This window comes from Capra hircus, chromosome 25 (assembly GCF_001704415.2).
Source record: "Capra hircus breed San Clemente chromosome 25, ASM170441v1, whole genome shotgun sequence".
Lineage (NCBI taxonomy): Eukaryota > Metazoa > Chordata > Mammalia > Artiodactyla > Bovidae > Capra > Capra hircus.
The window spans coordinates 9,068,243-9,085,060 of NC_030832.1; the positions used below are offsets into that span (position 1 = coordinate 9,068,243).

General features: G+C 34.5%; 1 protein-coding gene across 1 annotated transcript in view; it reads left to right on the forward strand.

Annotated features, from left to right (window-relative positions):
• The window catches only part of ATF7IP2 (activating transcription factor 7 interacting protein 2), a 68,960-nt gene that overhangs the window by 13,167 nt on the left and 38,975 nt on the right, over positions 1-16,818 (forward strand). Inside the window, exons 2-6 of the mRNA XM_013974985.2 lie at positions 5,838-6,691; positions 7,671-7,795; positions 11,909-12,043; positions 12,611-12,706; positions 15,640-15,797. Coding sequence (XP_013830439.2) covers positions 5,848-6,691; positions 7,671-7,795; positions 11,909-12,043; positions 12,611-12,706; positions 15,640-15,797 — 1,358 coding nt within the window. The 5' untranslated portion in view covers positions 5,838-5,847. The remainder of the gene's footprint in view (positions 1-5,837; positions 6,692-7,670; positions 7,796-11,908; positions 12,044-12,610; positions 12,707-15,639; positions 15,798-16,818) is intronic.

Below are 16,818 nucleotides of genomic sequence, written 5' to 3' on the forward strand. Positions count from 1 at the left end.
TAATAGAATGTTTTCAAACAGTTACAGGCATACCTTGCTTTATTGCACTAATTGTTGCTTCACAGATACTGTGTTTTCTACAAACTGAAGGGTTGTGGCATCCTTGCTTTGAGCAACTCTGTGAGAACCATTTATCTAACAGCCTTTGTCCAATGGTGTCTGTCGTATTTTGGTTATTCTTATAATATTTCAAGCCTTTTCATCATTTTATTTGCTATGGTGATCTATGATCATTGACCTTTGATATTCCTATTGGAGTTGTTTTGGCATTTTTGGGGAGTAAAGTATTTTACAATTAAGGTATGTACATTCTTCTTTTAGCCTATCATACACTAAGCGTGCATACGAAGTCGCTTCAGTCACGTCTGACTCTTTGCGACCCTATGGACTGTAGCCTGCCAGACTCATTTGTCCAGATGGCACTAGTGGTAAAGAACGCACTTGCCAATGCAGGAGACTTAAGAGACTTAAGTTCAATCCTTGGGTTGGGAAGATCCCCTGGAGCGGGGCACAGCAACCCATTCCAGGCTTATTTGCAGCAAAGGATTCAAGGTGGTTGAAAAGTCAGCATGGTGATGTCAGTGTTGCCCAATTAGACTGAGTTATGGGCTTCCTAGGTGGCATTAGTGGTAAAGAACCTGCCTGCCAATGCAGGAGACATCAGAGACGCAGATTCAGTCCCTGGGTCAGAAAGATCCCCTGGAGAAGGGCATGGCAACACTACAGTATTCTTGCCTGGAGAATACCATGGATAAAGGAACCTGGCAGTTGCAGTCTATACTGCCACACAGAGATGAACACAACTGAAGCAACTTAGCACACATGCATTCACACATTGCTTTTTATGCTCCCAGTAATAAATTTCATTCTCTCAACCTCTCTACAACATGTAAGCCATTTCTTCACGTTGTAGGCAGTTACCAATACAGATGAGCCTTGACAATTTTGGGTTTAGAGGTACTGACCCTCAACACAGTCAGAAATCACCGTATAACTTTATAGTTGGGCACTCCATATCCTCAGACTCAACCAACTGTGGATAAATCCAGTAGTACAGTAGTAGATATTCAGTGAAAAAAAATCTTGAGTATAAGTGAACCCACTTGTTTCAAACACATGTTGTCCAAGTGTCAGCTGTACTTTTCTGAGCCTTTTACAAGTTTTATTTGTACCCTTAAGCATTTTGATGCAGAGGTTTTCCTACATATCTAAAGTTTTATCAACTACAAGTTGCACACTGTTATGATGAAGTATTTTTTTGGTAAACTTTATGAGTAATTCACTGTGAAAAATCATAAAAATTATATGTTCATTTTGAGTTCTGCATTCCTCTTATATTTTTATCATTGTGATCATTGTGCAGCCCATAGCATAGCTCCATGTTCTTCAATAAATTAAATCAGAAAGCTTCTCTACCACCAGTAGGCCTCCCTATTTCACACATTACCATGGGGTAAGGAAGAAGTTCTCAAAGAAGAGAGATTACATTTTAGCATAAAAGGAAGTAGTCAGTAAATCTTTTCTCTGTTAAAATTAGGAGTAAAGACAAACCGCAGAATGAGAGAATATACCCATAACTCATATAGCAAAGGGTTATTTGTATATAGTATATTCATAATGTATTGAGTTCTCTTTAAAAATAAGACATCCCAGTAGAAAAAAATGAGCAAAACATAACCAGGAATTTTGCAGACAGGGAAACAGGTATAGCCAGTAAACATGAAAAAAATAGCAGTAATTAGTGAAATGCAAATTAAGGGAGTGAGATACACATCTATATCCAAGTAGATTGTTAAAAATTAGGTCTAGCAATACCAGGGGCTCAAGAGGATGTGAATAATGGTTAGTTGTACACGTCTCCTGCAGGGATGTAAGTTGGTACAACTACTTTGGAAAGTAAGTTGGCTTTCTTGAGAACTTGAAAATTTATATAACTTATTGCTACCCAACAAACCCACGCAAGAAATGCTTACAGATACACACCTTGAAGCAAATATGTTCACAGCAGCAGTGTGAACAAAAACAAAAAAGATGGAAATGACTCAAATATCCTTCAAAGGTAACTGAATAAACAAATTTTGTTTTACTGACCTAGTGCTTTATTATGTCATGAAAATTTATGAAGTATTGCTATATATAATCACATGTATAAATTAGGGGAATATGAGTGAAAAAACAAGTATTAGGAAACTATAGTTTGCTCAAAAACAAGTATAGTCAAACTTCATTGTTTTTGCATGACATTTGTAATAAAACTACAATTCGTAAAAGACAATAGATCTATAAACTCAACAATCAGGTTACAGATTACCTCAGGATGGAGAAGAGGGAAGGGGCACGGTATGGAAAACATAGGTAAATGCAAGTTGCTAGTCGTATTTGGTTAAACGGTGGATGGATCAGAGGTACTCAGTATCTTCAGAATATTGTTATACGTTATATATTACATGTATATTTTTAAAAATTTGTTTCTTTTTTACCACACTGGGTCTTCACTGCCCTGTGTAGTCTTTCTCTAGTTGCAGCAAGCATTGGCTTTGCGTTGCGGTGACTTCTCTTGTGGAACATGGGCTCTAGGTATGTGAGGCTTCAGTAGCTGTGGTGCAGGCTCAATAGTTATGGCTCACTGGCTCTAGAGCACTGGCTTAGTAGTTGTGGCACAGAGGCTTATTTGCTCCACAGCATGTGGGATCTTCCTGGTGTGCACGTGTGCTCGCTCAATTATGTCAGACTCTTTGGGACCTTATGGACTCTAACCTACCAGGTTACTATGTCCATGGGATTTTCCAGGCAAGAATACTAGGGGAGGTTGCCATTCCCTTCTCCAGGGTAACTTCCCAATCCAGGGATTGAACCTGTGTCTCCTGCATTGTCAGGTGGATTCTTTACCACTAGACCACCAGGGAAACCATACATGTCTTTATGCATCAAATGTAGAAGCATTTCTATCTCAAAGTTTTTCACAGCTTTTTGCTAGTTTGGGACTTTTCCAAAGGCCCTGAAAAGGACCACAGCAATGTGTTCCCTTAGTTGGTGTTTGCAAGGTTTACAAAAGTAAGTTTAACTGTAATCATATAAGACTATTGTCTCTCATTTTATTTCATCTTACCCTTGCTTCACATAGCAAAAGAATTGCTTCAGGCATTTTGTGATTGGGGATATACTTAGTGTGTCTTTAATAGGATACATTTGTGGCTCACAGACACTTTTGAGTGTTTTCAGTTACTGCTATCAGCTTTATTGTGGTGGGAATGTGTTCTGTGGTGCCTGGTACCTGGCGTATCTGAGTAGTGAAGAAGCTAAAGATTGTAATTTATGAAGCCAGAAGATAGGGAAAATTTTTTCCAATTATTTGATGTTTAAAATTTTAACTAGGGAATTTAATTCTCATAGATGTCCCCTCAAAAGATAACTTTTATTAGAAATATATTCAATAACACATTCGAGTAGAAAAATTCACTATACATATTTTTCCTTTTGATAGAACTCTGCCTTTCAAATAAAAGATTTTTTTTTGTTGTTTTTAAATGACACAAAGCTGTAGCATTATCAATAAGAATTTGTATTTTTAGATGAAGTTGATTGTTGTATACATCCTGATTTTTGGTTTAAAATTAATCAGCCCAGAACAGATGGACAAACTATGGCATATTCAAATGATAGACTACTGTACAGCAATGAGAAAGAATGATCTACAATTAAACAGAGCATGCATGAATCTCACAAACATAAGGAAAAGTGAAAGAAGCCAGACACTGCTGCTGCTGCTGCTGCTGCTGCTACTGCTACTACTACTACTAAATCACTTCAGTCGTGTCCAACTCTATGCAACCCCATAGACGGCAGCCCACCAGGCTCCCCCGTCCCTGGGATTCTCCAGGCAAGAAGGAGTGGGTTGCCATTTCCTTCTCCAATGCATGAAAGTGAAAAGTCAAAGTGAAGTTGCTCAGTTGTGTCCGACTCTTCGTGACCCCAGGGACTGCAACCCACCAGACTCCTCCGTCTATGAGATTTTCCAGGCAAGAGTACTGGAGTGGGGTGCCATTGCCTTCTCTGAAGCCAGACACTAAAAAGTGCTTATTATGTAATTTCATTTATATAAAATATAAAAAGTGGCTTAAATTCATCTATGCTGTTAGATTGCAGGCTACTGATCACCCCTGGGAGACGGGGAGCCAGTGACTAGAAGGAGAAGTATGAGGGGACTTCTGGGGGACTGGAATTATTATTTTTTTTATTCTTTTATTTCTATAACCTTTTTAAAGAGTAGTTTTAGACTCACAGCACAATTAAGAGAAAATAACAGATTTCTCCTAGATCCCTTGCCCCATACGTGTATAACCTCCACCATTATGAACATCACCTACCAGAGTGTGGTGTATTTGTTGTAATTGATAAACCTATGACACATTCTCTTTTTGATCTAGATTCTAGTTAAAGGAGTGTATTCAGTTTGTGAAAATTCTTTTAACTGTGTACACATGATATGTGCACTTTTCTGTGGTACTATACTCAGTAAAAAAGTTTGGAAAAGAAAAAAACAACAACAAACCCCCCCACACACACACAAAAAAAGAATTAAAAATCAATCAACCTTGCTCTAGAAAAGACTTGGTTTCTCCATTTTTTTCTATGGTGAATATTACAAAAACTATTCATAAAGAGGCAGTCAAATATATAGTCAAATAGGGAAAGTAGAATTCTATCTTGTATCAGGCCCTTAATTAATGAAACTGTGCTATTTTCTGGATTTTCTGATTTTTAAGTATGCATGACAGGTTTTTGAAATTTGAATTTATGCTTTTTTTTTTTCCTTTAAGTAAGATTCACTCAGCCTTCAGGTCTCAAAAATCCTGGAATTGTTCCTGATCAAATGATATACTGAATGAAAAGAATATATATAGTCAATGAAAGCTTCAAGTAAGAAAATAGATAAGGATAAATCAAAAAATTATTCAGGTAGCTTTGACTGGGTTGCTAAGTTGTGTCCAAGTCTCTGCCATCCCATGGACCTTACCCCACCTCACTGGGTTATTTGTACCTTGAAAGGTCATATTGAGTTTACTAAATGTGCTCTCTAGTTTGTTAGGTAACTGGTCTACCATATAGTATATAGTTGTTTGTTTTGTTTATATTTACCTTGTAATTTGGCAGTTTTCTTCTAAACCATTTACCTATCTATGGTTTAGATTGGACTTAATGTGAATACTTAATGTGAATAACGAGAAATACAGATAAATACTGTTTTTCTCTGTTATGTAGTAGATTTTTATTTAACAGAAATAATTCAGGATTAAGAATGTTTTGAAACCTAACTTTGGTTTTCTTATTTGAAATAGGATCATGTTGTGTATCTTAGTGTTCATTTCATACTGATAACTATAGGGAATCAGTTCTTGCAATACCATTAATTTGGAAATTGGAATATTAGGAAAGCTTTAATAAAGGTGCCACGTGATACAGAAAACAGAATATTCCATACAAAACATGGTTTATCTGTTTTTATGAAAAAATGTTTTAAGTATGGCCTGCTTGGATTATTTAAATTAGAACTCAATGGTTGTAGTAGTGAGCTGTCATAACAAAAAGTGGCCTTATAAATGATCAGACTTGGTATCAAATAAAGGTTTACTGGCAGTATAAATTTTGACTTTATATAGTTAGAGTTATAGAACAATGTTTAATTATCAGTGACACAGATGAAAATGGATATAATTTTCAATAAAAATAATTATCTAAATATGGCACATAGTCTCAACATTATTTTAACATTGTAAATAAGTGTTAGCTTTTGTCTGTTAGAGAAATGCATTCAAATATGGTATTTTACATTCCAGGATATGAAAGATGGCAAGTCCAGATAGAAGTAAACGGAAGATTTTAAAAGCCAAGAAAACAATGCCTGTAAGTTGCCGGAAGCAAGTAGAGATCCTGAATAAGTCAAGGAATGTTGAAGCACTAAAAACAGCGGCAATTGAGAATAATATATCAAGTGGTAATCAGAATTCAAGTACTGATGTCATAAGTAGCAAATGTAGACATTCTGAAAATGATGCTTCCTCATTGAACTCCATCAGAAATTCAGTATGTGAACCAAAAAGTAAAGAATTTTCTCAGAATTTAATAAAACCACTAGAAATTATTGATTCAGAAGCAAGATTGGAATACACAGAAGAACAAGTTGTGTACCCTTATGAAAAGCCAAGTAAAACAGTAGCATTTCCTGGGAAACTCTTCATACACGAGGCAAAAGATTCACAGAATACTTATGAAAATCATTTTGAATGTCAGGCAAGTGTAACAAGATCCTTTTTTGAACATAAAGAAGATTGTAATCTGAAATCCATTTGCCATTTATCCAGTGTATTGAGTGGTATAGTTCAAATTCCAAAGTCTACAAAAACAAATACCTTGGATGATAAGAGAATTGACAAGATAGTTTCCTATTTAGAAGCAAATTCCAGTGCTGAATTATATGATAAAAAGCAAAGTGACATTTTAATTTTCAGTTCAGATGACCCTTTTGTGCCTGCTGATAAAATACCTAAATTGGTGAATTCAGTCATATCAAGTAACTGTGCTGACATTTTGAAAAGTGAAGAATCCTATAGGACCTGTCTTTCCAGCATTTTAAGTTGTGAAAATATAGACGCAAAGTGGCTGTCCTCACTTGACACTGATAGTAATAACAGTAAGTGAATACTTATGTATCTCTTGGAGAAATTAAAATAGTTACTTTGCTTGGGGGAATTTCATTATCTCAGATATAGATACAGTAGAATCCTTACAGACAGGAAAACAGTAAATGATGACTAATTATTTCAGAGTATCTTGTTTCTGAACCATTCTTGGCAGTGATGGGGAATAGTATCCTCTGTCTCCAACGGGAAGTAAGTTCTGGCAAAGAAGGAATCAGTCACTTTCCTTAGAAAGTACAACAGGATTAAAAGGTGGTTTATAGAGATTGTTTGCTTCATTGACACCTTTTCTGTTTTTGGAGTTTTATTAATAAGAAGGCTAGTTGAGAGAGTGGGTTTTTAAAATAGTTGATGAACCCATTTCTTTCCTTAGAATTGACCTATATATTACATGTCAAGTATAAGTTGATAGATAATAAGCATACATATGCATACAGGTTTGTGTGTATGTAGTGTAAGAAATACAAATAATTAACCAGTGAAGTTTTAGGATTATAAAATCATTAAAATAGCAGAAGTTTATTAAAAGTAGGGTGTTTTATAGCTTGATGAAATACAAGAAAAGATTTCATAGGAAAAATATATTTGTTTTCTTGTCTAGGCTACAGAATAATCATTTAACAAGGTGAATTTTAAATTGCTTAGAAGTAATAGTAGCGTCACCTAAAAATAATGTAAGACCACTCAACTATAAATAGAAGATCTAATGCTATAATTTATTCAGTTATTATTATTATTAAATAAGCATTAAATGTATATTAAGTAAGATGGGAGGAAAGTATATCCCAGACGAGTACTAAGACTTTTTTTTTTTAATTTGTTGGAATTTTTTATACAATTACATTTTCTAAAAAATGCTCCATGGTCACATTTTAGTTTTTAAATTTGCTTAGGGGTCCCTAAATTAGAAAATCCTCCTGTTTCTTTCATTAGAAGGAAAATTTTTATCTCTGATCTTTTCATCTTCCCAAGGCCATAATCAAAAGAAGAGGATGTTTTCAGAAAACAAAGAAAATGTTAAGCGTGTGAAAACTTCAGAACAAATTAATGAAAATATTTCTTTAGCTCTGGAAAAGCAAACAGCTTTGCTGGAACAGGTAAAATATTGGCCTTAAATATTTGCTTCAGAAGCTTATTTTTTAAAAGATAGTAAAAGTTAATTGATCTACACAGTGAGTACAGATAACTTTCATGATGAAGGACTGGTACATGAAGACTGAATTAGCAGGTGGAGGTATTAGGAAAAAATAATTGTTTACATCACATCTCTGCTGCTGCTGCTAAGTCACTTCAATCATGTCCGACTCTGTGCAACCCCATAGATGGCAGCCTACCAGGCTCCCCCGTCCCTGGGATTCTCCAGGCAAGAACACAGGAGTGGGTTGCCATTTCCTTCTCCAATGCATGAAAGTGAAAAGTGAAAGTGAAGTCGCTCAGTCATGTCTGACCCTCAGCGACCTCATGGACTGCAGCCTACCAGGCTCCTCCATCAATGGGATTTTCCAGGCAAGAGTACTGGAGTGGGGTGCCATTGCCTTCTCCACATCACATCTCTAGATCCTTGAAAATGGTCCTTTACAGAGAAGCCTACAGAATCATGTGAAGGGAGAGAGCTGTGGTATTAATAGAGAATAGGCTTTTCAGTCAGTATTTTGCTCAAATCTTTCAAGTCAGATACTACATGACCTTGAGTTTCATTCTGTCTCTTTTATACTGGTCATGGGATTCTTTGATCTCCAGCTATAGCTGTTTGTTACCACAGTTGATACTTCATAGAGTCAGGGAGCTCAGACATTCATTGTAAAGTCCTGCTACATTTGGGTTCACTTGCTGTCATTTCTAAGTTTGTACCGATAATGTTGCATTATCTGACATTTTGCTTTTCTGGCATCATTAAATGCACTTTTTCTTTTCTTTTTGGCCTATTTCATCTCATTGTATTACAGTTTCTATACATGTCTGATTTACTCTGAGTTTGAGTATAATGAGCTTCAAATTTAGTAGGTCCTGTATCAGGACTTGTTTTGATGATCATGTTTGCTATTTTATTACCACTGAAATGCTACAACTAAAAGTCATTATGTGATTAATGTCTGTCATTAGCTATAATGGATCACAATTTCTCAATCCAAACTATCCTACTGTTTCAGAAACAAAAATACCACTGTTTCTAACACAGGCCATTACAATTACATAGTTACGTATTATATGAATATAGATTTGCATAATAAATGGAAACCTTTTGAAAGACTCAAACAGAATCAGCTTAAAAGGTGAGGCAACACTTTCACCCTTTCTACCTCTTACTTTCTTCTGCAAGGCAAAGAAGACATTAAAAAAAAAAAAAGTAAGTATTCTGCTGTTTGCAAGAATGAGGTAGCAGAATTATGTTAAGCATGCATGTGTGTGTGTGTACGTGCATATGTGCATGCATGCTCAGTCTCAATCGTACCCAACCGTTTGTAACTCCATGGGTTGTAGCCCACCAGGCTCCTCTGTCCATGGGATTTCCCAGGCAAGAATACTGAAATGAGTTGCCATTTCCTATTCTGGGGATCTTCCTGACCCAGGGATCCAACCCACGTCTTTTGCATGGATATAGCTTAAGAGGTTGGGGATTGCAGATGTGTTATTCCCAGTGAGTTAGTAGCTGAATTCAGTAATAAGTTCTGATGTGGACATATAAAGACAAAATTTATTCTTTGAACATTTTAATTCTTCTGGCATGGAAAAATCAGTTTCATTCACTGCTGTTATCTGCCTCACAAAATAGTTGGTCCGCATTGACGCAGAATATGGTCCTTTTCCATTGAGGTTTGGAGAATGCAGTTTATTTGTTATCCCCCTGAGCCACTACCACCAGAAGTTTCTTGCATTGTCCAGACACAAAGGTTTTTAGCTAATTCCTTTTATCTGTCTCCCAGTAACTAACTCTCACTCACTTGATATTTTAATTCCTGTCTAAACAGTTGACTCTCTAAACCACATCTGTTTTCCTCGTTTGAATCCCAGTGGAATAGGGCTTCCCATTCTGACATTGTTCTTTCCTACTGAGAGAGTGTGAAAGCTGTTGACTCATCTTTTGAGGTTTCAAAAGGATCTTGTCCTAGTGTATTCCAGTTAAATTACTGAAGTAGACGGGGTTTTCTTCTGAAGTCTGAGTTGTTCACCCTATGCACCATTGTAGAAGGTTGAGTCAGATACATAATTGCCAGTCTTTCTCTAATATTTAGGCCACTTTGCCTGCCATATGCAAATTGTAGCTAGAACTTCATCTGGATTCCATAATTTTAGTCACATTACCATCGGTAGAAGACATTTATGAGGTATTTGGTGGAGGTTATTGTGCCTTCCTTCTATATGAAGAATGTCACCACTAAGTGAGAACAAATCTCTCTGCTACACCATAGGAATCATGCCTTAATGGGCAGTTAGTCCAAAGTAATGAAGTTTTAAGAGTCTGCCTTCATCTGAACCATCAAGAGTACTTATTTAAATTGTGTTTATTTTACACTGAGCCAATTGTTTTACACTAATAATTGTTTTAAGCTTCTTTTTTCTCAAACTTACCTGATGAGAATCATTAGTGGTGCCTTTCCAGGAAATTGTTTGATGAATCCAGGTTAGGGCCTAAGAATTTGTGATTTTTAACAAGTATTGCATGTGATTCTTCCTTACCAGGGAAGTTTGATGAACACGGTGTTCCTTTTGCTTCTTAGCAAGATAGTATTTCCCTAAACAGAACGGACATGTTTTTCCAAAATTTCATTGGGGTATGAGCTTCACATATTGACCTTAGTTAGTGAATTGGCAAGCATGCAGTGATGCATAAAAACCTTGCATGGGTTGATACGTAACTGCTGCCAGTAAAAATAGTATGAGTTTCTGAGCATTTACTTACATAATACGTTTATTTTAAGCAGTTAGTTTAACCAGATATTCAAAAATTGTAAGAGTACAAGTGATAATCATGTCTGATAATGTTGAAAAACCACTGAAGAAATGTTATGGAAGCACTACAGAAGAAATAGAGTAGACAAATTTTGAGGAGCAAGAACAATTGGGAATGAGAAGCTAAAACCTTGGGAATAATTAAAAGTACTGATTATGACTAGTCATCCAAGTGACATAAGTATAAATGAGTTTAACATAGAAACTGTTCTAATTTTGAACCCCAAGTTATAAGATATTAGGGGAAGATATAAACATTACTAATAAATATCTTAATTATATCATGACAGGTTTTTTACTAAAAGAGACTACTCTGTTGGTGAGAGTTGCTTAAAGGAGCATATACATTGAACAAACACCTGTAGTGAATATTTCTGAACATATGGCTCAGCAGAACTGTTCATTTCCTTGGGCATTGAGATTAATTATGTTCCCTGAAAACAGGCCAATCTATTTTCTGAAAACCAGCCAGATAATGAAATTCATTAGTGTTTCATGTGCTAACTACTATAATCTGATAGAATAGCATGCATTATGCCAGATAGCATTAATCACATGATTGTCACTAATATCTTACAATTTTAACAATAAGAAGTCCTCCCTACTCCCCATCCCCACCCCCAACATAAAACTATGTATGGAGATTATTTTGCTTATTTATGTCCTTTCTTTAAATTTAGTATTTTCCATTTTATAGAGCTCTTATGCATATTATCTTTTTATGTTCTTACAAAAATCCTACGAGCATCCCTTTTTCAACACTGTATGACATCTGTCCATTTGTGGACAGGGGAAATGAAGCTCAGAGGTTTTGTGACTTCCCAAAGGTCATATAGCTTGTTAATGACAGGGTCAAGGCTCAAATTTTCATTGCTTTATACCTACTACAGATCAACCAGCCATTTGAGATAAGTACAGTCTCTTCAAGTACTAGGTTTTAGTTATGGTCATTAAAAATATATATAAATGGGACTAAATAGGCTTTAATTAGGAACTCAACTGAAACTGTAGGAAACTAAAATTAGTATTAGGAGCATAAACTTAATTTCTAACATCCATTTGTTTAAATGTTAGATGTGTTCTGCTAAATTTGATTTTTAACTTTTATAAAACTTACTGATATAGTAATACAAATATATAAATAAAGTACATTTACTAGTTACAATAAACCTAGAAAAAAGCAAAGCTGTTTTCAAGAAGTAGAAAATAAATTGCTTTTAAATTTGAAACATGGAGTGTTTTGTATTTTTTAATTCTAGGTCAGACATTTGGTTCGACAGGAGATCTATAGTATAAATTACAAACTATTTGATAACAAACTGAGAGAATTGACTGAACGCATTGGGAAGACACAGTGCAAGAACAAACATGAAGCAATAGCAGATGAACTCTTCGTAAGTTTCTAATTTCATTTGGTTTCATTTGAGTCCTTTTTAAAAAGTAGAATTTAATGATATACATGTTAGGAAAGGAAAATAAAGGTAGACTGAAATCTGATCCCTGGCCACAACCTGATATATTAATACTATACATAGAATTTATTATACCTCAGCTGTTTTGGTCCTTGAGAAATACTTGTAGAGCCATCAGCCATTTGGTGTCAGTTCAAAAATACATTTTGTATTAGAGTTTGTATAACCTGTTTCAGGCTTTCTTTAGGGGGTTTTTTTTGTTTGTTTTATTTTGTTCTTCTAAGGTTACTTGTGGATCGGTATTTCTATCACCATTAATTTTATGGTGAGCTAATTAGAAGTTTCATTTTCTTTTTTAATCTTCCATTCTTGGACATATTATACTAGCATCAAACCTGATTTAAATGTTTGTCTTACATAAGAATTTCTCATATATTTGGTGGATGCCTAAGTCTCACAAAACTACATGGGCAAGTAGTTTTCTCGCCATCTCTATATGATGTATATTTTGGTACTCCGGTTTTGTTTTGTTTTGTTTTGTTTTTCTAGGCAAAAATAGCAAGACTTCAAAGACGTGTTAAAGCGGTGTTATCTCAAAGGCATTTTGTGGAACCAAACGTGGTATCCAACAATACAGTTTGTAAGGTTGGTATAAATGTATAGGAGTTTTAATAACTTACTTGACCCACATTATAAGTAGTTGGATTGTAAGAACAGAATATACTTCTAGAAGAAGACATAGGTTTAAAAGATAATAAATTTATACTTAAGAATATTCCTATGACTCTGGAGAAGATACCCTCAGATAGCCAAAAGTAATGCCACTTGTATTTCTTTTATAAAATGAGTAGAGAGGTGATTTGTGATCGCCTAGACTGCCTCCCTCTCTGTCATTTTATCAGGATGAAAAATTTCAAACGTACACAGTAAAGCTAAAAGAATTTCACAGTGAATGCTTGTATAGTCATTGTCTATCTTCTACCTTTATTTTTTTTTAATATATTTATATTTGTCATGTATCTGTCATTCTACTCATCCCGCAAGCCATCTTTATATTTGGTCCATTCATAAGTACTAATATATTTTGTATCAAAATATACTTTGCAGTGTCCACTTCAAAATATCTTAACATGAGTGTCATTAAATAGAGCTTAGGATCTGATTATAGTTTTTATATAAAATTTAAAATAATCTTAAGTATACATTCACTGAATTTTTTTCTTCTATCTTTATTCCCTTCAGTTTCATATAAGCACTAGCCTCAATAACTCAATTGCAAAGCATTTTCTTCCCTGTTTTCTGAAAGTTTGTGTAAGATTTTTATTACTTCTTTAAATATTTGATAAAATCCACCTCTGAAAACCATTTGGGCCAGAAGTTTTCTTATAAGAAGACTTTTTCCTGAAAATATAATTCTTTAATAGTATAAAGCAATTAAGATTTTTGTTTCATCTTGTGTATTAGTTTTGTAAGTTATCTTAGCAAGGAATTTGTCTATTTTATCTGTTGTTGGTTTTGTTGGCATAAAGTTATTGATAAAATTCCCTTGTCTTTTTAATATTTGTAAATCTGTAGTGATATACTCTTTCATTTCTGTTACTTGTATAATCCATGTTTTCTTTTTTCTTTGATCAATCTTATTTTAGATGTAATATGTTCTTTTTCCAGCTTACTAAGAGAGAAAGAGCTTTAATTTTTAACCTTCTTTTCTACTAGAAAATATTTAAAGACACAAGTTTTCTTCTAAGCACTGCTTTTTCTAAGCATCCTCTTAGCACTTATATTATGTAATTCTCAGTGTAGAGAGTATAATAATAATTTGTATTATACTATATTTTTGTTTTCCATTAGTTCAAAATAATTTATTTCTCTTGTGGTATTGTTCTTTGATCTGTGGATTATTTAGAAGTATGTGTTTAATTTCCAGACATTTCTAGCTATCTTAATTTTATTGATATCTGTTTTGGTCAAAGAACATACTGTGTAAAATTTTGATCTTGAGTTATTGACACTTCGTTTATGCCCAAGGTATGCTTTTCCCTGGTGAATGTTCCATGTAAACTTGAAAAGAATATTGGGTGTAATATTCTATAAGTTTCACATCTGTGCTAATTGTATCAAGATGGTTCATAGTGGTGAATCATAGCTCCCAAAAGATGTCCTGACCTAATCCCCAAAACCTGTATGTTATTAAAAGAAGCTTATAAATGAGAAGATTATTCTAGTGGGCTCAATATGATCACTGGGGTCCTTATAAAAGGAGTGAAGGTTAAAGACAGAAAATAGAGATGGGACAATGAAAGCAGAGGTTGGATGATTGCACTGAAGATGGAGGCCAGGGTTACAAGCTAAGGAAGGCTGACAGCTCCTAGAAGCTGGAAAAAAGGAAATGGGTTCTCTCCTGAAGCCTCCAGAAGGGTATCCAGCCCTGCTAAAACTTGATCTTAATAAAACCAGTTTCAAACTTCTGGCCTTCAGAAGTGTGATAGAATAAATTTCTGTTGTTTTAAACCCGAGTTTGTGGTAATTTGTTATCACAGCCTCCAAAAACTAATACAGGATGTGGTACCAGGAAGTATGGTGTGCTGTTGTAACAAACACCTAAAAATGTGGAAGTGGATTTGGAATGGTAGAGGCTGGAGGAATATTGAGGAACATGATTTTTCAAAAGCTTAGATTGCGTTGAACAGACTTAGTAGAAATATATATGTTCAAGTCTGCAAATAAGGGCTCAGGAGGAAATGAGGAACATCTTAGAGAAACTTTAAATATTTTAAGAAAATACCTAAATCTCCATAAACAGACTGTTGGTAGAAATATGGACATTTAAAAGCACTGTCTGTGAACTCAAATAAGGAACATATTATTGGAAATTGGGGAGGAGGGAGTTCTTGTTACACTGGGAGAAAGCTTAGCTGAAATGTGAACTACAGTGATATAACATGGAAAGCAGAATTGATAAGTGATAAGCTTGTATTTTTATTAGGCTGTTGAGATTTTGAGCAAAGTGTTGAAAGTTTGGCTTGGTTTCTTGCTTCTTACAGTAAAATGGGAGAGAGGAGATAAATTGAACGAGAAACTGTTTAGCAAAAAGGAACCAGTATTTGATTTGGGAAATTACTAGACTATCCAAAACTCATCAATTAGAGAAGAACAAGTTGGAAAATTGATTCATTTCTGGTCTTCACTTTATTACTATAAGTATAAAAAATAAAATTTTCTTTTTTAAAGCTGAATGTTTATTAATTCCTAAAATTCAGTATAATAGGAATAAAATATCTTCTTCATTCTTCTGTGTCTGAGTACTTAGGTATTTGTTTTCCCTTCTTTTAAAGCTAAGAAGTTGCTTCATGTTGTCATTTTTATTTCTTTTGATGTATTTTTTTAAAAATTCATTTTGGCAGAGTAACTGCAATCATGGTCATCAGCCATTGATATACATATAATTTGTTTTACCATATGTATGCAGAAATAGTTTGAGAACAATTTCCAAGTGAAATTTAAACCTATCAATTTTGTGTAGAAGACCACAGTTGGTAACACTCCCCTCAACTGCTTTTTCCTCACCCAATTAACAGGTTGCAAATTCAGAGATGATGAATTTGTATAAGAATCCAGAGTCAGTTAATAGTCCACAGGAAAGGAAAACTGTGAAATCTGAAACTTCTAATTGTTCAGAAAAAGCAAGTGAAAAGAGTCATTGGTCACAGGAACATAATGAAGCTGTTTCTGAAAGGTACGCATATCTATAAAAATGCATGAACTTGCTTATCTAAATGTGTTTGTAAACACATGTACTCTTTTTCTCAATGTAAAATAGCTTAAAGCTTCCTATTTATATGAAAACTGTTTGTGTCCATTATAAAGAAATTGGTTCTCCAGAAGTTTAATTGTTGTTTTAACTGTACTAAATAAAACTCTTGAGTTGGTTAGATGATCAGGTTTTTCACTGTGATGCTTTCTATTGATATGGCAACCAGAGTGATAAACTGGATCATTCTAGTAGTTTCCACTTCTATACATAGAAGAATCAAGGCCCTGTGAAACAGTGATTTTTAAAAAATTACACAGAAGAGTAAGATTAGGAAAATAATACAAGGAAAAAAGTGACTAAAATCAGTTCCCTGCATGTTGGAAGTATATAGTATCACAATAATGTCAAATTAGAGTGAATAGACTAACTTATTCATCTAATTGATCACAAAGCAGCTGAGAACACACCTGATCTCCAGTCTAGTCTAATAAAAGATTTGAGACTGGCAGGGAAGAAGTAATTAGTTTAACAGAGAAGCTTGATTAGTGATCTTGGCCTGGATTGATGTTCAAGGGTAGAGGGGTGGAGACATTTTAATGAATTATTTTCACCGGTGTCTCTCAACAATTTTTGAGCTTTATAATATTATTTATTTACTTAACATTCACTCCTTAAAATATCCTATGATTTTGCTTTTATATGGTAAATTATACCGCAGCCTTTAAAAAAGAGGAAACTATATAACCAAAAATAAGTGAGTTAAATAATGGCCATTGAATGGAGAATATCACTCTTCTTCCCCAAATGACTGTGCGTTCTCAAGGATGCTGTAAAATTGAAGAGAAGCATTTCAGATCTATGCCATTTACATGCAGTTCTGACTCTTCAGAAGAAATCCTAATGTTCGTGATATTGAGGTCTGCATTCTAGTTTGAGTCAGGAGGCTGCTGTGAAGAAGGCATTTACTTAGTTGGCAAAGAAAAGAGTCACATTTCAATGAGTC